Raw genomic sequence first — 25,306 nt, forward strand, 5'->3', positions numbered from 1 at the left:
GCTGGGTTTTTAAACAGACAAGGAAAACATTAAAAATTAAAAAAAAACAGAATTAGTAAAAATCCTATGTTGGCTGTTTAAAATTCTATGCCAAGCATTTCATTTGGAAAGAGTTGCTGACAAAGATGTTTATTATCTGAAATTTTTATAACTATTAGCTCTTTGCTAATAGGATACTATTTGCTAGTAAGATACTAGAGGGCATTGTATTTAAGTTCAGGGGCCATCCAAAAAATTGTACAAAGGGGTTTTCTTTCTCTTCCTTAAGAGAGAGAATGGGAAATTACCTCTCCTGGTGGGAAAAATATGACCATTTGGTTGGATGTTATCATGAACGCTTTCTTTTTTACTCCAGCTATGCAGAGGAAAATGAGGGTGTCGAAAGGAATGCAGAGCCAATGTCAAATTGGAGGCTAGAAAGATCCATTAAACTTTGCCTATTAATTAGCTCTGTGAGCTAATGAGCTCTATGAACAAGGTGAATAGACTCCCTAAAATTCAATCAGAGAAGAGTTACTGGCAGCTTACTGGCAGCTGATACCACAGTTTTTCATAAAGGACACTCTAAAACTCCCGGCTGGTGAGGGAATAATATCGGCAGTGATATTACTGAGGTACTTTCCACAGGTGGTAGTGAGAGCTTATTTTAGCACCATGTATTTGTACTAAACATGAGACTTCAGGAATCTCTATGTAGAAAACTGCTGTATACTGTATAGGAAGCAAAACTTTCTTGGATCAGCTAATTAGATCTAGTCTTGGACATGAAATCTGGGGATCTGACATAACAGGAAAATTCAGGGAGCCTTGAAATGAATGTTATAATCATGTCTCAGGATGAGTTAGATGCTGTGGGTTTTTTCATGTTCAAGAGCAGTAGGAAAGATAATGATTCCATTAAAGTGTTGTATAAAATCGTATTCAATCAGATTACACACATTATTTATATTTAGCTTCTTAATCAATATTTTATAATTTTAAAAAGGAGGAAGCTAACTGTAATGTAGTCTCCTGGATGGGATCCTGGAATAGGAAAGGACATTAAAGAAAATGAATGAGATATGAATAAAGTACAAAGTTTAATTAATGACTATATACCAATATGGGCTCATTAGTTTTAACAAATGTACATAGTGACATAAGATGTAAACAATAGGGACATAAAATGTAAACAGTAGGGTGTGGGGTATATGGGAACTCTCTGTATTATTTTTGCAACTTTTCTATAAACTGAAAACTATTTTAAAATGAAAAGGTTATTTAAATTTTAAAAAAGGAGGAAAAACTTTTGTCTCAATTTCAGATAAATTACAACTTTGGCTTGAGCCTAGTTTTCAGACCGCACAACAGTAACTAACACATCAACCACTATCGGATGTCAGTCTAATCCTAGGTTCTGTTATTTTCAGTGGCAGGAAAAAAAATCTTGGAAGTTGAAACTGCAAATCGAAATATGTAAAATCATAAAGCATGGAACTGATGAGACAGCAATGCTTAGAAAAGGTGGTATGGTATATAGGAAAACATTGTAATTTCTTTCTTTGTTTTTTTTATGAAAGATTTTATTTATTTATTCATGAAAGCCACAGGCAGAGGGAGAAGCAGGCTCCCTGTAGGGAGCCTGATGCAGGACTCAATCCCAGGACTGAGATCATGACCTGAGCCAAAGGCAGACGCTCAACCACTGAGCCACCCAGGTGCCCCAGAATTGTAATTTCTTAATTGAGGAACTGAAATAGTGAGAGCAATGACTTAGGGATTTATTCTATCAGGTGTTTGCAGAATGCGTTGAAGATGGGGAGAAATCTGTGGCAGGGGATCAGCAAAAGGCAATAACTGGCATATGGAACAAAAGCTTCAAGACTAAAAACCTAAAATGAAATTCGGGGCAAGGGTTTCAAGCAATATTATTCTTAGCACCACATACAACCTGTTTTAGGTGCCCAGAAACAAGCAGAGCCTACTGAGGAGACATGTATCCAGGTGATCTTAGCCTGTCTCCACTGCACCTTTGAATCCTAGGACTACTTTATGTCCCTTGTTCAAGTCCAAGCTCTCTTGGCATCTTGTCTGGACTGCATCTTGTCACCTCTGATTGTCCTTGCATCCGCACTGCACTTGTTTGATAGTTGAGCTGGAGTCAATGCTTCTTTTCTATTTTTAACCCATCCTAATGGGTTTAAAAAGAATTTTTTTGGGGAAAATATTTCAAACTTATAGAAAAGCTACAGGGATAAGAATGGGACACAGAACACTATATAAACTCTTGTTACACATATTGTTAAATATTTCTCTCTCTATATATATATACATATTTATTTATTTATTTATTTATTTTTATGTATGTGTACACACCCAATATTTTTGAACCATTTGAGAATAATTTGCATACACCATCACCCTTTAGTCCTAACAACTTTATTGTATATTTCCTAAGAATAAGGATATCCTTTTATAAAACCACAGTATATAGTTGTCAACTTTGGTACACTTTACACAGTCACTGTTTCTTGAATTGAACAGTGAGAACACCTATTATCCTGGTTTGACCTGTCCTACTGCTGAGTCACAGCGGGGAGAAATCCAAAGTCTTATTTGAATTTCAGGTTTGGGTCTTTGAGAGTGCGAAAGGTTCAGATTTTTCAGATTACTTTTGAATTCGACTCACTATGTGTTTGACTTCATTGTTCAGCTATTCTGAAAACATCTTTTTCAAAGAATAATGTTGAAAAAAAACAACAAAGAATAATGCCGATACCAATATTGGCAAACACTAACTGGACATTCATTATTATGTCAGGCACTGTTTTAAGCACTTTATATTTGTTAATGCACTTAATCCTCACAACAACTGTAAAGGACCATACCATAGCTATCTTCATTGGATACAGGGGGAAATGTAGGCATGGAAGTTAACTAAGTTGACCACAAATAGCTGATAATGGCATAAAAATCAAGATTTGAACTCAAGCTCTTTTCCTATTTGTTAATATGTGTGCATGTGTGTGCATGTGTATGTGTGTGTGTATTTCGCCTTCTTACATTTCACAGTGTCTTCTCTAAAGATGACCCCATGCTATTTCTTGTTATTGATTGATTCTCATTGTGTTGTGTTCCCCTAGGAGAGAAGCATTCATTTTCTTGATGTGTTTATTTTTCAGCTGAAGCGAAGGTGACTGGTCCCATGAGCCCGGAAGAATGAACTCAGAAGAGGCTGTTTACATGAGGATCTCCCACTCACCAGCTGTTGAGAGTCTGTGGATGAAGAGCAGGATCTTATTACTTCAATGGAAGTGGGGGACCATGTTGCTGAACCACCAACAGCCAAGTGGATTTGGCACAGTAGGGCTGCCTAATAAATGATTCATCAGAAGAATTTGATGCAAGTCTGTCTTGCAGCAGTGTCTTCAAAGTTAGAGTTGCTTTCTTATCTAGCTTTGTGTATGTTTGCGTGATCTCTGCTGCTTCTCCCTCAAGCGCCACTACTGGCCTGAAGACTAGATCCACAATGAAATTCTCTTCATTCAGGCTATTTATAGAGCCAGTGTGGGTTCATAACTATTTATTGAGTGCCTGTTCCATGCCAGTCATTAGGCTGAATGCTTTAAAATATTTACGCTTCACAAAACACCTACTTTATCCATTTTGCCTACAAGGAAATGGAGGCTCAGAGTGATTGTGCACTATGTATAAGATCACACAGTTGGCAGAGTCAAGGCTCAAGTCTAGATCTAGGTCTAAAGCCCCTTCATTCTAACACATTGCTTTGCCTATGACTACTGCAGGGATAATTAGCCCATCATATCATCACTGGTATTCCTCTCATAACTAGACACAGGGATGGGGGTATATGTAGGAAGTGTCTGAGAGGGAGGGTCAGGGAGGCTTTAGAGGCACTGAATAATTGCAGAATTGTTTTCTAAGAAAAATAACATAACGTGCTTTTAGATGAAAGGTTGATAAACTATGGCCTGTGAGTCAAATCCAGCCCCCAACCTATTTTTTGTAAATAAAGTTTTATGGGAACACAGCCATCTCCAATCCTGTATGTGTTGTCTATGATTGATTTCTCTCTACAGTGGCATAGTTGCATAGTTGTGGTAGAGATCATATGGCCTGCAAAGCCTAAAATATTGACTATCTGGGTGTTGCCAGAAAAAGGTAGCTGATCCCTGTTTCAGATGACTTAGGAAGAAAGCCAACAGTTTTCATTAGGCTGATTTATGTTTTTTTTTTCCATTGAACTGAAAAACTACTTGAAGATTTGTAATACAGAGGTAATCACTGTATTCTAATGGTGGTGTCCAAGTCTGAATGGGGGTGGAGGGTTTGAGATCTAACCCCAGAAGGTTAAGGGATAGGGAGTAGAAGGGAGATGTTTGAGCCTCTGGGTCCCCAGTCAACTCCTCACCCCAGATGCATCCCACTCATGCCCTTCCTATTCCTCCTGCCAAATCAGGTTTCCTAAAATAACTCTTTGCTCATAAACTTGTAAGTGGTTTCCCACTTACAACATGCTCAAATCCCAATACTCCAGCCTGGAATTTAGAGACCACAACAATCTGACCCCTACTAATCTCTCTTTCCACTCCTTTCCTTTTTAAAAAAATCATGAGTAAGTCATGCCAAATTTGAATTTATATTTCAAAGCCAATTTACTACTCTTTGATTCTTTAAAGTTTTTTAGTGTTAATTCCAGTATAGTTAACATACAGTGTTAACATTAGTTTCAGGTGTACAATATAGTGATTCAACAGTTGTATGCATTACTCAGAGCTCATCATGATAAATGTGCTCTTTAATCCTCATTGTTTATTTCACCAATCCCCCCACTCTTTGATTCACCTTTTTTTTTTTTTGAGAGAGAGAGAGAGAGAGAGAGAGAGAGAGGAACCATGTGCTGAGGCAAGGGTGCCAGGGAGGGGGGAGAGAATCCTAAGCAGACGCTTAGCCCACAGGCCAACACGGGGCTCAGTCTTAAGACCCAGAGATCATGACCTGAGCTGAAATCAAGAGCTGGATGCTTAACCAACTGAGCCACCCAGGCACCCCTGATTCACTGTTATATAAGTAGAAAAGTAAGCATATAAAAGTATTTGATAACAGGAAACCAGGCTGTGCTTTATATATGATGTCACTGTACCTAAGTTAAAACTAAACAAAAGAAAAAAATTTTTAAAGGTTTTATTTATTTATTCATGAGAGACAGAGAGAGGAGAGAGAGAGAGGCAGAGACACAGGCAGAGGGAGAAGCAGGCTCCACGCAGGGAGCCCGACATGGGATTCGATCCTGGGTCTCGAGGATCAGGCCCTGGGCTGTAGGCGGCACTAAACCGCTGAGCCACCAGGGCTGCCCCCTTGTTTTGTTTTTAAATTGTAATACAAGCATTCTCTCACATTACCATGTAGTTTTCATAAAGATAATTTTTCATGCTGCAGAACAGTCCATGACTTAGATGTTCCAATGTTTTCCTAATACTTCCCCGGTATCAGGACATTGAGGGCTCCTATTTCCATTCATTTCATCTCCTATCTCCATTCCTCAGAGTAGTTCTTGGTTCCCAACTTCGCTCATGCTGTTTCCTTGGCTTGGAGAGGGTTTTGTCTTCCCTTCATGTCTGCTGGTATTACGTTCCCCCATCCAGCTTTGGTTCTGTCATCCCCCTGTCACCCCCAGCCTTTGAAAACTCCTATGGCTAAGGAAAAGTTCATATAGTGCCCTGCAGAATGAGAGGTGGATTTCAAGAGATTTATTTCCCTCGGACGTGCTGACATGGCACCATCTGAACCTGACAATAAGAGCACAGTAATACCGAAGGGCTCACAGACACCATTATTTCCTGGTGCTGTGCTCAGGAGAATGGTTTATTTTAGAAAATGATAATTGATAGGGGCACCTGGGTGTTCAGTCAGTCAAGTGATCAACTCTTGACTTCAGCTCAGGTCATGATCTCAGGGTCGTGAGATGGAGTCCCTCGTTGGGCTTCATGCTGGGAGTGGAGCCTGCTTAAGGTTATCTCTCTCCCTCCCTCTGCCACTACCCTGCTCCTGCTCTTTTTCTTGCTCTCTTCCTCAAAAAATAAAAATAATTGATAGCTACCATATACTATGTACTTTCCATAAATCGGGGATTATTCTAGGTAAGCACTTTACATCTTCATGACAACCGTTTCAGGTGGGTATTGTTAATACTCCTCATTTTACAAATAAGAACATTGACGTACAAAGAGGTTACCAAATCACCCAAGGCCACACAACTGGTAAGTGGTAGACTTGGCATTTTTTAAAAAAATATTTTATTTATTTATTTATTCATGAGAGACACACAGAGAGAGGTGGAGACATAGGCAGAGGCAGAAGCAGCCTCCCTGCGGGGAACCCGGTGTGGAACTCAATCCCAGGACCCTGGGATCACAACCTGAGCCAAAGGCAGATGCTCAACCACAGAGCCACCCAGATGCCCCTAGGCTTGGCATTTGAATTCAGTCTGGTATCAGAATCTGGGTGCTTAGCCAGTGGTCAATTCACTATGGCCCTTTATCTTCCAAGTCTCAATTAGTCTCAATCTGGCCCATACTATTCCATACCATAGGAACAGTGAGAACAACTCTGTGTTGGAGGGACCAGGTGGTGGGGTGGGGCGGGGGGCAGCATCCTTTCACAATGAAGAAATATACAGGCCGATAAATTTGCTTTGTCCTTGGTCATTCCCTGAACAAGATGAGTCTAGAGACATTTCGAGAGCCAAGGCAGGCTCTGATGGAAACACCTGTGTCTTCCAGACTTCTCTTATCTCGGTGTCTCCAGTGCCTAGCATAAAGCAAGCCATAATACATGGAGAAGGTATTGTGACATAGCAACATCATAATGGCTACAGTTTAGTTAACTGCCCCTTTCAAGCCCTGACCCAGGAAGGAGAGGGGCCTCCTGCAATGGAGCATATGAGAATGGGGGTGGGGAGAAGAGATTCAGAGCACATTCCAGAGGTGAGTACAATTGCAAAGCTGAGTCAGAAATGGAATGAATAGTCATGGCTTCTAGTTTGCAGAATGACAGACTCTCAGGGTTTGGAAAGATGAAAAAAGTTATCTCGGCCATCTACCCTTCCACTGCCTGATTCCCCCTAGGAAAGCTCTGCAAAGCACATGCCTAGCTCCTGCTTGGAAACCTCCAGTGATAGGGACCTCACCACCAAAGCCCATTCCAGTTGTGTATGGCTATCAAGAAAGTTGGATTTATTGTTGATTGGAAATGCATCTTCTAGTAGCTTCCATAAATTGGGTCTAATTCTATGTGTGAGATGTTAGAGAACAAGTCACCTGCCTCTTCCACACAACTACCCTATAGGGATTTGAGGTAAATGATCATGTCCTCCCTGGCATGAGAGATTTTTCCTTTCCAGGCTAAATACTCACAGGCGCTTTTAATTGTGTCTCTTCTCATAAGCCTTCCAGGCCCTTCCGTCATGTTTGTGTGCACTGATTGCATCCCACTTTGCTTACAGCGCCCCCAGGTATGGAGCTGGACCACCCCATACAGCACGAGCTCACATAGGAACAAATCATCCTTTCCCTCCTATGAGAGCTTAAATGTCTAAAATGAGTTCCTAGGGCCAGAACTTCGTACTCTGAGTTCAAGGGGGTTCTAGGACTTTTGGTTGAGTCTGTTTTAGTCAGAAGGAGACAGGGGGAAAAAAAGACATAGGTTTCAATGATTAGGAAGAGAGGACAGCTAATATTTTTTGAATACTTTCTACATGACAGATGCTGTGAAACTCTTAACGTGAATTATCTCATTTAATCAATCCAAAAACTGTGCAGGTGGTACTGTTATGATGCTGCTTTCACAACTGAAGAAACTTATGCTTAGAGAAACTCAGGGTTTCCCTGGGTTGGGTGGTGAATGCTAAGACTCAGGTCAGATATTAACAGGGAGAAACAGGTGGAGATTTGGAGCTTCAACCAAGAGCAGCATCTGGCCAGTGATTATGCTTCAGAAAATCCAGGATAACAATGAAAACGGGAGTTAGAGGTGAGAATAAGACTCCTAAGGCCCCAAAGACTAAGAGGGTTTCCCCATCCAAGGGTGGCACAGAAGGAGATGATGTAGGTAATAATAGTAACAGCTACCATTTGTTAAATTCGTACTAAACCCGGCGCTTTGTATATGTAATCTCCTTAATCCCCACAATAAGCATAACTGGGAATGACTACTACTCTCATCACTGTTACAGATGAGGAAGTTGAGGCTTATCTGGGTGGAAAGACTCACTGAGGGCTACACAGCTGGTAGGGGACGGTGGCGGGATGTAAATTCAGACTGCTGACTCAGGGCCCATGGCCCTATACAGACTCTCAAAGGGGAACACTGTTGGCAACACTTAAGGGAAGGAACTTTCCCTCCTAGGAGATGGGAGCATCCCAAGAATTTATGAGGGGACTCTGGCTTCTGGAAGAGACAATTTTGCCAGACTCTTCACATAAGGTTATTCTAACTTGACATTTCCTCAGAAAGGTATTCCTAGAGGCCCAGGAACCTCAATAAAATAAATACATATGGCTAGATATGCTATCTTAGAATTAGAAACATAAAGGTTCAAACAGCTGTTTTTATGCCTTTGTAGTTGCTGCTTCTTTTTTTTAAACAATTTGCTTTCATTTAGTTCAATGGTTCTCAAGCTTTAGTGGGCATCAATCACCTGGAGGACTTGTTAAAATACGGATTTCTGAACCTTCATGCCAGTGTTTCTGACCTAGATGAAGGCTGGGGGGTGAAGGCTGAGAATTTGCCCTTCTAACAAGTTACCAGGTGGTGCTGATGCAGCTGGTCTGCGGATTATGCTTGAGAACAGCGGCTTTACTCTATTAGTAAAGCTACTTTTGAAAATTGCCAAATCAACTTGGCTGTGAAAAGGTAAGTACAGAAAAGGCAAAGGACTTGCCCATGGGCCCAAAGCAGCGGGAATGGGGTGGGGGTGCAGACTCAGTGCCCAGCCAGGTGCATGCTGCTGCCAGAGGGCCTGTATAGGCTGGGGACAATGGAGGTCACAGCCAGAAGAGACAGGAACCAGGGCAAGCAGAAAGCCCAGGTGAGCTGGGCAGGGAAGTCAATCTGCCTAAAGAAACAGAGACCTGGGGGTGTCTGAGTGGCTCAGTCAGTTGAGCATCTGCCTTCAGTTCAGGTCATGATCCCAGAGTCCTAGGCTTCCTGCTCAACAGGTTGCCTGTTTCTCCCCCTCCCTCTGCAGCTCCCCCTGCTTGTTCGTTCTCTCTCTCTCTCTCTCTCTCTCTCTCTCTCTAATAAATAAATATAAAAGAGGGATGCCTGGGTGGCTCAGCGGTTTAGCGCCTGCCTTCAGCCCAGGGAGTGATCCTGGAATCCCAGGATCAAGTCCCACATCCGGCTCCCTGCATGGAGCCTGTTCTTTCTTCTGCCTGTGTCTCTGCCTCTCTCTCTCTGTGTCTCTCATGAATAAATAAATAAAATCTTTAAAAAATATATAAAAGAAAGAAAAAGAAGAAAGAAAGGAAGGAAGGAAGGAAGGAAGGAAGGAAGGAAGGAAGGAAGGAAGGAAGGGAAAGGAAGGGAGATCTGGCAAAGTTAGAAGTCAAATGAAGCAGAGATCTTGTCAAAAGCTGCAGGCTCCTGGCTGGGCTGCCGGGAAAGAACCAGAGGAGTGAGGAGGCAAGGAGCCAGGAGTGAGCTCCCAGGATGTGACCTGTGACAGTATTCTGGTGATCACATTTCAGTTGCGACTTGCTGTCTCCAAAGCCTCTTTCTGTCTCCTCCTGTGGTTATACCTATCAGTCATAAAGTGCCCAGGAGTTGCTCTCTGAAGTCAAGTCCTTGCAGCAAGAGAACTGGGGACAGTGCAAAATGCTGTTTCTTCCCTAGTGATAAGTCCCATAGCAGAAGGCAGGGACAGGGCTAGGGAGCTCAGTCAGGCAGTTTGACCTCTAATGTTCTCCAGTCCCCAGGCTGCATTTCTCCCTTATGGGAAACTGACTCAGCAGCAGTGAGGACAGTGCAGATGCAATGCGGAGAATGGCCTTCATGCTCGCAGCCCTGCACTAGAGGCCATGTGCTGGGCTGCTCCCACTGCTCCTTGTGGAACTGGGGTGGCTTGGATAGGAGGCTCCTTTCCCGTGATACCAAGAGACGGAGCATCTCTCTGCAAGTTCGCATGCCATTACTCCATGCAGCTGCAGGATAAAATTGTGCACATAGGCTCCCCCTGGGCCCTGGCCTTTAAGCACACTGTCCTCCTAGCTTAAGCCAAGTCCCTGTTTTTCCTTTTGTGTCCTTCAGCTTGTTTCTTGTATATGTCTGTCCAGTATAAAAAGGATTTATTGAGTGCATACTGGATAGCAGGCCCTGTGCTGGCGATCCAGATTCCAGTAAAAGAAATTTCAACCTGCATAGAAGTCACAATACGGAGTATAATTGTATGGAGACAATTATAGCCTTGTAGGATAAATGCTTTTTCTTAAATAGAGTTCATGCCCTCTCGAGGCCTTTGTATTTTCTGTTCCTTCTATCTAGAATGCTCTTCCCCAGATATTTGTATGGCTCATTCTCTCATTTTGCTCAGGTCACTTCTGAGGCCTTCCCTGACCTTCTTATAGAAAATGGAGCCCTCACAAGTCTTTGAGTCCATTTACTATATATATATATATATATATATATATATATATATATATATATATATATATATATATTTCCCCCCCCTGCCTCCTATACTAGATTGTAAGCTCTCCCTGCAGAGCAGGGCCCTGTCGCTGCTGAATTCTCAGTTTAGAGAACTGGTACCTCATAGGTACTCAATATATATTTCCCTTCTGTTCATTCCTGAGTGATTGACTAGTTGGAACTCTTCTGAGCCTCTCCAGAGTCATTGAAATGGAGGATGAGGTTTTTCTGCTAGAGGAAGAACCTTTTCAAGCCTACCACCCCTAGCTTTCTACAGACTGCATGCATGGTCCCTTCAGGTCAGACTGAGGAGGTTCTAGCTCCCCACCAACAGTTATAATTTACTGGCCATTAACTCTGTACTGGGCACTTTTTTTTTCAAACTTCAAAAATAGTTTAAAAATTATTAAAGGATAAAACTGACCCCTCCCCACCCCCCCACTCCCCCACTCTCCAGCCCTGTTCATGCATTGTTCTCAGTACCGCTGTTGCAGAGCTAAGGTAGGCAGGTGCGGTTCTGCTCCCCCCACCCCTCACTGATGGAAATCGCTGCTGAAGATGGCTGAGGAGAGGGATCTGGCTTTGAGGGTGGCTTTTCCACGCAACTGTGTGACTTTGGACAAGGTCCTGGACCTCTCTTGTACTGGGCACTTGCAATACGTTATTTAATCCTCAGAACGCTCTGCAAAGTCATCATTATTGACTTTTTATTGCTCTTTTTTTTTTAGGAAGGTGAAATAGGCCCAGGGACAGCGACCTGCTCAGAATCCAGGAGGATGCCCAGGAGGGCTCTCTGGGAAAGGTCTGCTGGGCTCCGCGGTCTACTCCGGTCTCTGCGACGTTCCTGCAGGCCTTTCCGTGCTTCCACTACACCCCTCCCACCCCCCCGCCCAGCCCTGTCCTTTTCGGTGGTCGGTGGGCCTGGTCTGGCCTGGGCAGCCGGTGTCAGGGGCGCTTTAGCGGCGAGCAGGAGGCGGAGGGGGCTGGTTTATCCCAAGGGTCAGCGCTGTCCTTGCCCGGCCCTCCCCACGGGCCCCGCTGCGGGACGTCCCGTGGTCCGCTCCGAGGCCCGCAGCGATGGCGCGGGCTGGAGGGAGAAGGATGCGCGAAGGAAGGCGAGGCTCGGCCGCGGGCCCCGAGGGACGACGCGCCCGCTCTCCGCCCCACCCCCGCCAGCCGCGGACCCCGCCCCACCCCGTCCCGCGGCAGCGCGCATGCGCCGGGCGCTCCGGCCCCTCCCCCCGCGGGCCGCCCTTTTCACCCTGGCAACCGCGGCGCGACGGCGGCGGCGCGGGCTGGGCGCGGACCGGGCGGGGCGGCGCCGGGCGGCCGGAGGCTGAGGCGGCCGCGGGGCCGGTGTTGGCGTGTCCGACTTCCCTCCGCCTCGCCGCACGGCTCTTCGACGCCGGCTTCGGGCCCAGCGGACAGAGCCCCCGGCCATGGACTCCCAGAAAGTGAGTGAGGGAGGGCGGCGCGGGGCCGCCGAGGTGGGGGGCGGGGGGCGGGGTGGGGCGGGGCGGGGGCCCGGGCTCGGGGGGCGGCGGCTCGGGCGAGGCTGCGGGCCCCGCGCCCTCACTAGCCTTCCTCCCTAGCCTCCCTAACCTCCCTAACCTCCCTCAGCCTCCCTCCTCAGCCTCCCTCCCTAACCTCCCTCCGTCCCTAACCTCCTCTCCCTAACCTGCCTCCCCCCCCCCCAACCTCCCCCCCCCCCAGCCTCCCTCCCCCGTGAGAGCAAAGCAGCGCCCTCCGGGCTGCGGAGACCTTGCCGGGTGACCCAAGCTGGCCTTTGGCCCCGGGCCCCGCTCCTGAGGGGCGGAGAAGGGAGCTGTCCCCGTTTCTCTCCGTCATTTTCTGCGGCGCCCTAGGCCCCCTTTGATGCTCGAACCTCCGCGTGCGGGCGCGGGTTTATCCCTCCTCAGCGGGGTCTGCCTGCCGACGCCCAGGCCCCAGGCCGATGCTCCTTCCCCCCGCCCAGCCGTCTGTCTCTGCACCCTACGCTGTGCTGCGGGTCGGGAAGCAGCGCCCCGCGCCCCCCGCGCCCCCCGCGCCCCGCCGCCGCGTGACCAGTTCGGAAGCAGGTCTTGGTGTTTGGTGTTAGTTGAACCGGGAGAAGAGACTTCGAGTTGGCAGCGGTCCCACACCCTCTCCGACCGGCTGGTCGCTGGTCACAGTTACCTCATGGTCATGGTGGCCTGTTGTAGACTTTACGAACAAGTTAAGGAGAGGATATGCAGAACTGGTCATTTCAATTAAGAAGAAAAAAAAAAAAAAAGAAAAAGAAAAAGAAAGTTTGGAGATCACAGCCAATGTTTTGAATACAATTAGAGTTATTAATGTTGTCATAATCCCTGCATAGAAATCCTGTTCTCTTTGTTAGATAGCAATTGAAGCACAGTACGGTATAGGAGGGGAACACAAGTGTTATTAATAATGTAGCAGGGAAAAACAAGGGCATAACCAACAGGCCATTCTTTTCTATTATTAGATGGAAAGCACTGGAAAAACTTTTTGGAACAGTATTTTCTCTAATTTTGCCTGCATTCCCGGACCCCAAGGAGCCCCGGGGGCACGGGAGGGTGGGTAGTGTAGTGATGTGTTAAGCATTGACTATTACAGTATTTTACTGAAGTGCAGTATGATTTGTGTGCGTGCATCTTGAGACTCAGTTGGGTAATAATACTCAGTTTTCATTTCCATGACTGTTAGACGTATGTAAAAAATGACATTTCGTGTTTTGAATATATCTATGTTTAAAACATCTCTGCCTAAATTTGTAAAAACATTTCACACCTTATTTAACTTTTCTAAAGTAAAGTCATGTGATAGCTGAGTGGGCGTTAGTTCAGGGCAAATGGAAGGCCGGAGGCTTGGGGTCCATTCTACTATTTACTAGCTCTGTGATATGAGCAAATCACTCTAACTGTGATCAATCTATTTCCTCATTTATGCAGTGGAAGTAAGAATATTTTACAGTTACTGTAAAAATCAAGTAGGGTAATTTATTTTGAAAACATAAGGTTTTAAAGTTTACAAAGTACTAAAATTCTCCATGTGTGGTAAAGTATAATTTTAAAGAGTATTTTAATGTGGATCGTCATATTTTGCCAGGGCATGCATTATCACTTACTTTAATAACTCAAAGAGTGGGAAGTTGTGGCCCTTGCAGAGTCCTACAACTAGTCATAAGGCTGAGATTTGAACTAACTTGGTCTCATTCCAAATGGAGTTTTTGAGTAGCTACAAGTACCACATGCAGTTTCCTCAGAGGTAGTAGCAAAGAATTAGGTATTCTTTGTGATAACTTTGAAAATCAACCTCTCAACACTAGAAAATGTGTTGAATGCCATTTCACTTGTTGGTATCAAATACTATTTCTAGAAAAAACAGTATTTCCAATAAAAAACTATTTGTCTTATAGCTTAAAATCTTAATGCTTATAACCAATTTATTATGAATTTGAGCATCTTTCTCATGAATTACTGCAGAATCCATTATATACCTCAACTGATAATGAACTGTGTATTTATTTCTCTTTATGTAAATAGTACACCCCTAGCATGCTTTTTCTTCCCTGTTATAGAATGTTACAATGAAAATAGGTACTTTAGTCATTGTAAGGAAAATAGTAAGGTACTGCAAATGGCAAATGGTGAGGATGGCTTGAATATATACTTGATAGTAAGGCACTGGGATTTGGCCTTTAAATTATTAAGAGGATGACTTTGGAGACAAGTCTTCAGTCCTACTACTATCTATGAGTTGAATGAGCTTGGGTAATTTGCTGTGTGTCTCTATTTTATCATCTATAGAATAGAGATAACAATTATACTTACCTCAAAGGGTTATTGTGAGGATCATGTTAATTTTTAAAAATCCTTGGTGCCTAGTGCACTTAAGTTCTGCTGGCTGTTGTTACGAATTTCATAATCCCAACTTGAAAATAACTTTCTCCTTTTGTTGATAATTTGTATAACTATTTTTTTTCTAATCCAGCCTACCAATTTTTAACCTTTGTCCTTAAGTTTTAAAACATGTTTTCTGTTTTTATATCTGTAATAAGTGATTTCAAATGATGGTGTCAAAGAGTTGTTGAATTCTAATTGAAAGAGGATTCGGAGTTCTGACTCATGCAGTCTGACAATAGGGGTTAAGTTAACTGGACAGTCTTACAGAAGCTGGATGGTGGCTAGTCAGCAGATGGATTAGCTTGACCAGCTGCTTTTTTGTCTGTGAAAATAACTTGGACTTCAGTGTTGTGTTAGCAACAGATGCTCTATTTGAGTAGAGGAAGAAAACATAATTGCCTTGGGTATGTAAGGCATACTGTTGGATACAGAAAACCACAGTATTATCTCTTAGAAATAAACAGAAGAATTTTGTTTATATCCAGTTTATGGGACACTTTTGCCAACAGGATATGTTACAGATAGGCGGCTTTGTTCAATACCCAAACCTTTTGATTATGTCCTTAAGTGGTTTTAAGATAAAATCCCGAAGGTTTCCATACCTGATTAAATACATATGTTCAAAGAAACCAATGAAACAAAAGACATTTACACCTTTCTACAATCTTGGTCCTTAGAATTTGATAGTTTAAGGTTTTGCACAGGACATCATTTGTATTCATAGGGATTGCTGTTTCTAGGAAAGGTACATGCTGTAGGAATAATAAAGGTGGAGCCCAGAAGAAGGATGGTGCTAAGAGCATACTTTTTGGGGGAGACATGCTCCCTAGCCTCCCTCCCTAACCTCCCTAATCTCCCTTCCTAGCCTCCCTAACCTCCCTCCTAGCCTCCCTCCCTAACCTTCCTCCCTAACCTCCCTCCCTAGGCCTCCCTCCCTAACCTCCCCCAGGATGGTGCTAAGAGCATACTTTTTGGGGGAGGGTTTGGTTTTTTGGTGGATTTCCCTGCCTTTTCCTGCATATTCTTTACTTTCTACTTAGAAAGTGGTAGTGACACAAGACTGGACACATGAAGATTGGGTGAACACATGAACTGAATAGGATTGGTTTTAAAGCGTGACAAGCCGTAGCAAGTAGCTGTCTGCACGTGGCTTCCTTATCCCAGTTTCCTCCTCTACCCTGGTATTCATTCTTTCCCTTCATTGTACCTTAGCAATTCAGAGACCTCCACCATATCCATATAACCAGCCATTTCATGTTCCGAAATTACTTCCTTTTCTCAGTCAAGAAAATATTATTTCCTGAAGAAAGGAAAGAAAAATAAAATTTGAGTATTCTGCATCCAGTGTTGTGTTAGATTTCTTTAAACTTTCATGATAGTTCTTATTCCTGTTGCACATCTATATGGAAAACCAAACTCAGCGGCTAACTGACTTGTTCAGAGTTGCACAGCTAGCAAGTGATAGTCTAGATTCAAACCTGGTTTTCACAGCCCAAGCTTTTTTCATTACCACCCTTCTTTACTGAATCTTTTGTCTTTAATGTGATATGATTAATTAAAATTTAAGTTGTTATTAGGAACAAATTCCTATAAATAGAGTTTTTTAAAAAGGATTTTAGAGGCACCTGGGTGGCCCTGTCATTGAGTGGCTGCAGACTCAATGGGGAGTCAGCTTCTTCCTTTGCCTGCTCATGCTCAGTCGCTCTCTCTCAAATAAATAAAATTAAAGTATTTATTTTTTATTTATTTGAGAGAAAGAGAGAGAGAGAGCACGAGCAGCAGGAGGGGCAGAGGGAAAAGGCAAAACAGAGAGCTCCCGCTGAGAAGGGAGCCTTGACCTTGGGCTGGATCCCAGGACCCTAGGATCATGACCTGAGCTGAAGGCAGGCGCTTAGCTAACTTTAGCCACCCAGGTGCCACCATAAAGTAGTTTTTTTAAAGAAGCTAATTAAATCTAGTGAAAATCGTTGATAGAAAGAGTAGAACATGATTTTTAAAATGATTTTATTTATTTATTCATGAGACACACACACACACACAGAGGCAGAGACACAGGCAGAGGGAGAAGCAGGCTCCATGCAGGGAGCCCGATGCGGGACTGGATCCTGGGACTCTAGGATCACGCCCTGCGCCAAAGGCGTGCCAAACTGCTGAGCCACCCAGGCGTCCCTAGGACATGATTTATATAAAACTCTGGAATTTGGTCTCTCTTGATGCCCTGTATACAATCTTTATTTTTCGTGTGTGTGTGTGTGTGTGTATGTGTGTGTAGGTGTATGTATCCTCTCTCTCTAGCTCTTCTTTTTTGAGAGAATGTCTTAGCTTTCTAAAGTAGAACTCTGAACAGGAAGTGGAGTTTTATGTATCCTACCCAAATGCAACCACAGTCATTCCCAGGGAATGGATCAAAGTAATCTGGGATGTACAGGCATGAGGTACCCTTTTCAAAGGACCATACTGACATACTCTTGATCACTATATTTAAATACAGATTTATTCATATGTTATTGAACTTGGAAGTTTTAAAAAATTGGAAATACAATTGACCCTTGAACAGCACAGGAGTTAGGGGTGCTGACATGCCCCTGATTCGGTTGGAAATATATATGCATATAACTTTTGACTCCCCCCAAACTTAACTACAGATAGCCTGCTGTTGACTGAAACAGTAAACTGGAAGCCTATGGATAACATAAACAGTCATTGAGCATATATTTTGTATGTTATATGTACCATATACTCTATTCTTACAGTATATGGTACATTAAGCTATAGCTTATGGTACAGTAAGCTAGCACAAAGAAAATGTTAAGAAAATTATAAGAAAGGGAAAATATATTTACAGTAATGAACTGTAAAAAGTCCATTTATAAGTGCACTGGGACAGTTCCAACCCAGGCAATTCAAGGGTCAATGGTGAAGCAGATTTTTTAAAAAATTTTAATTTTAATACAGTGCTTTTTTGCAATGCCTGGCTGAATGTAAACAGGATTATTCATGCAGTAAACACATACTGAGTGTTTGCCATGATGATAGGTAATCCACTCTAAGCTACGGTGGACAATATTTTAAAGTAGGTAGATTTTGTCTCCAGCTTTCTTTTTTTGACATTCTTCTCAGCCACAGGGTTCTGGTAGAATCTGGTTTTAGTTATTGATACTTGTTGATTGATAGCTAATTATATTTTTAGCTAATTTATATAACTAGGAGTTAGCACAGCCAGTCTATGCACTTTTGTTACATTATAATTAATACAAACTTATTGTAGGAAAATAGGAAATACAGATAAATGAAAATAAAATGAAAAATCACCCAAATCCTGCCACTCAGGGATAACCTGTTTTAGCATTTGTATGTATTACATTCCAGTTTTTAAATGAATATAGAACTTAAAAAGACTATGGTATCATGTATGGTAATACTGTTTTCTAATTTGCCTTTCAATTAATACATTATAAATCTTTTACCATGTTAATATCATTCTACAGCACTTAATTCAGAATTCTTTTGTATGGCTGTATATTACTTGATTTTTAATCAGTACTCTTTATTGTATGTTTATGTTGGTCCCAACCTTCTTGTGTTATAAATAACACTGAGACAAATATAGTCAAGTCTCTGTTTATACCTTTAGTTATTTACTTAGAATAAATTTATTTACTTATTTACTTTTAAAATTTTTTAAAAGATTTTATTTATTTATTCATGAGAGACACGGAGAGAGAGAGGCAGAGACACAGGCAGAGGAAGAAGCAGGTTCCATGCAGGAGCCCGACGTGGGACTTGATCCCGGGTCCCCAGGATCAGGCTCTGGGCTGAAGGCAGCGCTAAACCACTGAGCCACCTGGGCTGCCCTATTTATTTACTTTTAAAAATATTTTATTTATTCATGAGAGAGAGAGGCATAAACACAGGCAGAGGGAGAAGCAGGCTCCATGCAGGGAGCCCAAAGTGGGACTCAATCCTGGAACTCTAGGATCATGTCCTGGGCCATAGGCAGGCACTAAACCGCTGAGCCACCCAGGCATCCCAACTTAGAATAAATTTAGTAGAAATGGAATTATTGAGTCAATCTGTCTAAAGTTTTAAAAATCTTTTGGTACATATTGCCAAGTTGCCCTTGAGAAGGGTTGTTCTGCTTCTCCCTCTGCCTTCGTCTGTGCCCCCCCCCCCCCGTCTGTGCCCCCCCCCCCGTCTCTTGTGAATAAATAAAATCTTAAGAAAAAAAAGACACAAGGATTGTTAGTTTGTATTGCCACCGCAGAGCCTGAGTGTACCCTGTCTTCATTCCCTTTGCACCTCCCTCAGATGGTGGGACCTCTGGTTTCTCTGGCTGAATATGAGCTTCCTAGACTTCACTGAATGGAACAGCCAATTCAGAGGTCACTGTGCAAGGGTAAAGCTTCCCTAGGTCGTCATTCATTATATTTCTTCAAATCCTAGGTGAGAGAGTACCTCTTCTGTCCTCATATCTTCCAGCTGGGTTCAAGGTTGAAAGGCAGCATTTCCCACCAGGTCTTTTATTAGATTTTTTTCTGTGGATCACCTCAGTTGCCTCTGTAAACAGGTGGTGTTCCTAACTGTTTCACTGATAAAAGAGGGCATGGCTTTCTACCAGTTATGATGATCAGATTCCTGAATTCCTCAGCAATATATAATTCTCCTTTTTCAGTTCTTCATATAACATCTGAGCATAATACTTTTATTTGTGTTGTCAGAGCTATGGTCAGCTGGTGAGATTCTGATTGTCTAGCTTACCAGCTGGATAGAGCGTTCTAGATTTCAGTTCTTGTTACCTAATTCAAAGGAAAAGTCTATGGTGTGGTGTGATGCAAGTGGTATCATTTCTGGTGGCATAAGGATGTTTTCCAGAAATGCTATATCCTGGTTTCATTGATCCCTTTACTCTAATTGCAGGAACACTATGCTTGTTATGTACAGTCCATGGCAGTGTAAGCAGCCTAGGGTACCATGAAAATAGAGGGAGCTTCCTAGATTTGAATTGTGACTGCCGCTTGATAGCTATGTGATGTAAGAAAATTTCTTTTTTTTTTCTATTTTTTTATTTTTTGTAAGAGAATTTCTTCTCTTACTTTCCTTTTCTTGAGCCGTTAAATGGAAAGGCTGATACCACTTTTTAAAAATCTATTATGTTTAGCATAGCATCTGGCACACTTTCTATGTGCTTAGTGAATACTACTGAAATGGCCATAAGAATAGTTTGACCTTCTTAAATTGTAGATTGACTAGTGATATTTGCAGTAATTCTAGATTTGTGTATTTTGATGGTCTGGAATACTAATGTAGAATTTGAATCAGAGATCTTGTCAGTGTGAGTAGATGCTGGTCGGAAATTCATATGTCAAGGTGTTTCTCTAATTATGACTGCTTGGTCATTGAGGTCCTCAAATTCAGACTAGCATATAAACCTGGGTATAATGAATTTCTGCCACTGGTTCTAAGAACAGGAGGTTTCTGAAACGTAATTTCAGGAACTTACTGCACTGGATAGTTTCTAAGTAAGTAACCCAACTTGGCAGAGTTTTTGTTGAATGTAGCAGAATTAACACTCAATATTTGAATTTGGCATCTTCACATATATTAAGCTAAAACGAGTAGAACCGTGCCCTTTCAAATGTTGAAAGTCATTATGTTCTCAGGCTTAATAAGATGCCTATAGTAAGAATAGCTGTTTTTGTTCCTCTTGTATCTGGCAGGGTGGTATATGTTACAATCTGCTAATCAGCTCCAGTTTTTTTTTTAGCTCCAGTTTTTACAGTCTTGAAGTAAAATCTTAGTCTTTTTGGTGCCCTTAGATACTCTTTTCATTTACCTCTCATCTTTATTTTCAGGTAATACAGTGTAATAATTAAGAGCACAGACTTAGGAGTGAGACTGCCTTAATTTGAATCCAGGCTCTGCCACGTTAGCATGGAGATCTTGAGCAAACTATTATTTAACCTCTCTATATCTCAGCTTCCAAATTGGAAAATAGGGATAATATTAGTGTCCTACTTCATAGGATTCTTGAGAGGGTTAAATGAATTAATATATGTAAAGAGCTTAAAATGGTGCTATACTTAAGAGTATAAAAGTGTTATTTTGTGGAAGAGACTGTTGATTGTGCCTTTACTTCGCGATTGTGACTATCAGCATAATATTAAGCTATGCTTCTTTGAAGAGGATACCTCATGCCTTGCACATCGCAGCATCCTAGATTTTTGATCCATTCCATGGGAATGATTGCAGTTGTGCTTGGAGAGGTATATAGCCCCCCTCCCTGTTTTTGTGTTTGTTAGCATAGCACTTATCTGAGCCAGTTTCCCTTGTCAAGTAATTGAGAGGCTAAATCCTGATATAGTAGATTTTTGAGGTCCTGGTAACTGTGGTTCTTGACCGAAGGATAATGGCTGAGATTGCCTGTGCACACTTCTTTTAGAGATATATGCCCTATGTATTTTATTGTGATCCAGCAAATTTGGTATTTGGCGAAGCGCATCTTCAGACCTGTATCACCTAGAACTTTTAGTCATGGCCACCTGAAGTCTTCCTAATATAATTATATTGAAAGGTAATGGGAGACTTGAGGTCTGAGATGAAATCTGAGATCCTTGTAGGCATCCTTTCACATTGGTAGAATCCGACAGAGCAGGTGTCGTCTATCATCAGGTTTTGATAATAATTGACGCAAATGTATTCTACAATAAGTCCATTCCATAAATACCTTTTTGGAACTTATCTTAATGATGGAACTTCTTTTAACAATACGTTGTGTATACATTTTAGAACAGTGTTTATAGGCAGAGGAACTGATAGGTGTGAAGGTTCCCAGGTGGGAAACAAGGCATATTAGAGAAACTCACAGCAGGCTGCTGTAGCTGGAATGTAGCAAGAAAGAGGAAGTCTGGTGTGAGCTGAAGCAGGAGAGGTTGGCACCGGGAAGATCATGGAGGGGTTTACAGATTATATAAGGTCATGTTAACATCATGTTAAAAGATTTTCAGGGTTTTTAAAAAGATTTTATTTATTTATTCATGAGAGACACACACAGAGGCAGAGACATAGGCAAAGGGAGAAGCAGACTCCATGCAGGGAGCCCAACGTGGGACTCTATCTCCGGATCATGCCCTGAGCCAAAGGCAGACACTCAAACACTGAGCCATCCAGGTGTCCCAAGGCTTTCAGTTTTATCAAAGGAAGCCATTGAAGACTAAATTAAAAGAAAGAGTGATGCTATCATATTATTCTCGCTGCAGTATTCAGAACTGATTGTTGGGGAGAAAAAAATGGATCACAAGCTAGTTAAGTTTCACAAGAGTATAAGTTGAAATATGATACTGACTTATGCTAAGGTAGTAGTATTAATTACAAAACTACTTAAGAGGTAAAATCCACAGGACTTGGTGACTACATGTAGAGCACAAATGAGAGGAGGGGGATGTAATGATGATGGCAGCCTAGGTTTCTGATTTTGCAGCTAGTACCACCATTTGCAGAAATAGAACACTAGAAAAGGGCTTAGGTTTAGTGGGGGACATTATGACATGTTGAGCTTTGAAGTGCTTATGAGACATCCAGGTGGAGATTCCAAGTAAGCAGTTGTATGAAGATGATCTGGGGCTCAGAGAAGAGGCTCTGCATCTACTGGTGCACTGATTGCTTACGTTACATTCATTGAGACTTTTGGCTTTGTGCTTCCTCTTCAACTTCTTTACCAATTACTGCGTCTCCATTTTAAAAGCTATTGATTAATTGTGGAGGCCCTAAAGGGATAAAGTGGGGTAGAAAACTCAAAAGATTATGGTATCTTTTAATTCTTTTCTCTTTCTCTAATTTTCTGAATATAGATACCCTGCCCTGGCATGTTGCCTGTCATATTTATAAAACACTTTAACAAATTTATACTGGATTTGGTACATATTTAGCTAGTCTCCTGTTGTATGCCTATTAGGCACACACTATCGCTGTATACACCTTTCTTCTGACTCTTACTACCTACAGAAAACTTTAGCCTCACCTCATATCACATACACAAGATAGAGTTGAGTTTCAGAACTCAGTTCATGTAATCCTTATCCTTTAGTTTTTATAAGTTTTGGTATTGGTGGTGGTACTTAAAATTTTTGGTTACTTGTATTTGTTTTCCAGTTCTACTCAGTCCCAAGTTCCTTAGTTCTTTCTGTCTTCATGCCATTTTCACCCTTAGTCTAGCCAGTCCCTGTTCTTGTGAGGACCAGAATGATTGAAGCCTTGGTCCCCTTGATTATTTATTTCTCATCCCTTCCCTGATGAACTTTGACTATAGGAGAATACAAAATGTGAGTTCTTGATTACAGTCTTGCATTTGCTCATTCTCTCCAGATTAAAGGGAAAGTGGCTTCAGAGCTTCTGGAGCTCTTCAGCAGTCTATTCTTGGAGAACTTTCATGATACATCCCTTTTTTCTTAGAAAAGCTTAGAGTTGGGACGCTTGGGTGGCTTAGTGGTTGAGCATCTGCCCTAAGCTCAGGGCATGATCCTTGGTTAGGGGATTGAGTCCCACATTGGGCTCCCTGGAGGGAGCCTGCTTCTCCCTCTGCCTGTGTCTCTGCCTCTCTCTCTGTGTTTCTTATAAATAAATAAATAAATAAAATCTTAAAAAAAAAAAAAGAAAAGAAAAAAGCTTAGGATAGAGGCAGCTCTTTATCTGTATTAGCTACCAAGGTCACATTGGTTGCTTTGGGTACTCTTATTCACCTGGATGATTGTTTCTTCGGTTTTTTTTCTTCTTCTTTTTAAGATTTTACTTATTTGAGAGAGTGAGAGAAAGAACGAGTGTAGGGAAGGTCAGAGGGAGAGGGAGAAGCAGATTCTCCAGTGAGCAGGGAGTCCCTATGTGGAGCTTGATCCCAGGACCTTGAGATCATGACCTGAACTGAAGGCAGAAAGCAGGCACTTAACTGACTGAGCTACCCAGGTGCCCCACTGCAGCCATGTTTTCTAATGCATTTGGTAGCTGTTAAAATACAGGTCACCTTAAATGCTGAGGCTCCAAAGCCCTCTACAGCTGGCTTGTCCATTCATATAGCATCTCAGTGGTGTACATTATAGCAAAGGCTCCGAAGCTCTCCCTACCTAGAGATTGGAGTAATACCCTCCCCCACCCCCAGAGAATTTCAGACTTCAGTCTTTTTACTTTGGCAGTAAGGTAAGCTGTCTTTCTCAGGATGTGGGCCCTTTGTTTAGGTGTTCCGTGGTAGACCCTAATTCTGTACTGGAACTCCCACTGAAGTGCAAAATGTGAGCCACAAAGCATTTTCTCTTCAAAGAATGAGATGATGTTTCCCTGAAATACTATATCACACTTTAGAGACCTTTGGTTCCCAACTACTTTCTGGGGGAGTGTGATATTTTTAAAACCTTAGGTAATTCATTTAGAATACCATTACCCCCAAAGCTTTAACACATAGATCAGAGGGTTTCTTTCCAGAAATTGCTATTAACTCTTCATGGACCAACACAAATTGAGAAAGATGACTTTTCATTTTCTGGTAATGGCAGAGTTTTGAATTAATTAAAAAGGAATAGTATTTACCATTAGATTTTTTATGGTCTTTACCATAAGATTACTGTAATCTCACAGTATTATGTCTTGGAGGTATGGAGTAGTACAATACACAAAGGACAGCATTATCCTGATGATTCTTTAAGTTCATATAACTTACATGTCAGGTGTCTTCAGGTGCAGCTTTGTTTTTGTCTCAGACAAAACTCAGACAAAAATATGAAAAACTGTTTTGTACTAGGGAAGTTTTTTGGGCTTTGTGGGCTTTTGTTGTTGTTGTTCTGAATTAGATCTGCCTTTTTTATGTATCAGTGCCTCACAGGTTCTTTGGTGAAATTTCTTTGTTTTTATTGGACTCATATATATAGGTGATTGAAATTTTGTTTTTGAGTTGAATTCATTGAGTCTGACTCCTCCTTTTCATGGGATAAAATCTCTCCTAGGAAGACTCATCTTTACCTTGAAGTTCATGAGTATGCTTAGCACTGGACAGAGCTTAACCTCCACCAGTGATTCTTTACTATGTAAATTCTAAGTTTTGTATGTCATGAAGAGGCTTAGCAAACCAAAATTTAAAAAGAATATATAGTTTATTATATGAATATTTCATATGATGGGCAAATTGGCTAGACTTAGAAACAGTATTCTAAAGTGGTAAACAGCATGGACTTTGTAAACAGACTGAGCATAATTTTTACCCTACTAGCAGTTACTACCATTTTATCATCTGTACAGTTTGAATGTAGCCCTGCCATTAGGAGAGATAAAGGAGGAGGCAGCTATAGTCCATTTACCAAAAAGAGCCCAGTCTCTTTTTTATTTTTTAAATATTTATTTATTTATTTGAGAGAGAGAGAGAGCGCACACAAGAGCAAGAAGGAGGAGCAGAGGGAGAGAGAGAATCCCAAGCAGACTACCCGCTGAGCCTGACCCAGGCTTCATCTCACAATCCCAAGATCATGACTGGACCCTCAACTGACTGAACTACCCAAAGGCCCCAGAAAGAGTCCAGTCTTCATTGAAGCTTACTCTACACAGTCCAATGATTATGCAGAACCATTACTACTCTTCCACTGTTTTTTTAAAAAAATATTTTATTTATTTGAGAGAGAGAGTGAGAGAGAAAAGAGCACGACTGTGTGGGGAGGGAATAGAAGGAGAGGGAGAAG

At 42.1% G+C, this 25,306-nt stretch overlaps 2 protein-coding genes and 1 long non-coding RNA gene across 9 annotated transcripts in view; 2 read left to right on the top strand and 1 right to left on the bottom strand.

The window, feature by feature from the left end:
• SLC44A1 (solute carrier family 44 member 1) overlaps positions 1-3,376 on the top strand; it is a 191,902-nt gene extending 188,526 nt beyond the window's left edge. The window contains exon 16 of the mRNA XM_038553006.1: positions 3,162-3,376. Within this exon, the coding sequence (XP_038408934.1) occupies positions 3,162-3,176 (15 nt within the window). The 3' untranslated portion in view covers positions 3,177-3,376. The remainder of the gene's footprint in view (positions 1-3,161) is intronic.
• Positions 2,393-25,306, bottom strand: part of LOC119873961 — a 70,855-nt gene continuing 47,941 nt past the window's right edge. Inside the window, exons 2-3 of the long non-coding RNA XR_005367088.1 lie at positions 15,802-15,894; positions 2,393-3,255 (exon numbers count right to left, since the gene is read on the bottom strand). This is a non-coding gene — a long non-coding RNA (uncharacterized LOC119873961). The remainder of the gene's footprint in view (positions 3,256-15,801; positions 15,895-25,306) is intronic.
• The window catches only part of FSD1L (fibronectin type III and SPRY domain containing 1 like), a 72,699-nt gene continuing 54,299 nt past the window's right edge, over positions 6,907-25,306 (top strand). For 6 of the 7 annotated variants that reach the window (XR_005367087.1, XM_038553008.1, XM_038553007.1 and 3 more), the window contains exon 1: positions 6,907-6,986. Coding sequence is in view for 6 of the 7 variants with exons in the window: in XM_038553008.1 (XP_038408936.1) it covers positions 6,933-6,986 (54 nt within the window). In the remaining variant the exon portion in view is untranslated. Of the gene's footprint in view, positions 6,987-12,002; positions 12,144-25,306 lie in introns of those variants that run through there. The other variant, XM_038553011.1, reaches the window with a different exon arrangement.

The sequence above is a fragment of the Canis lupus genome, chromosome 11 (assembly GCF_011100685.1).
Source record: "Canis lupus familiaris isolate Mischka breed German Shepherd chromosome 11, alternate assembly UU_Cfam_GSD_1.0, whole genome shotgun sequence".
Lineage (NCBI taxonomy): Eukaryota > Metazoa > Chordata > Mammalia > Carnivora > Canidae > Canis > Canis lupus.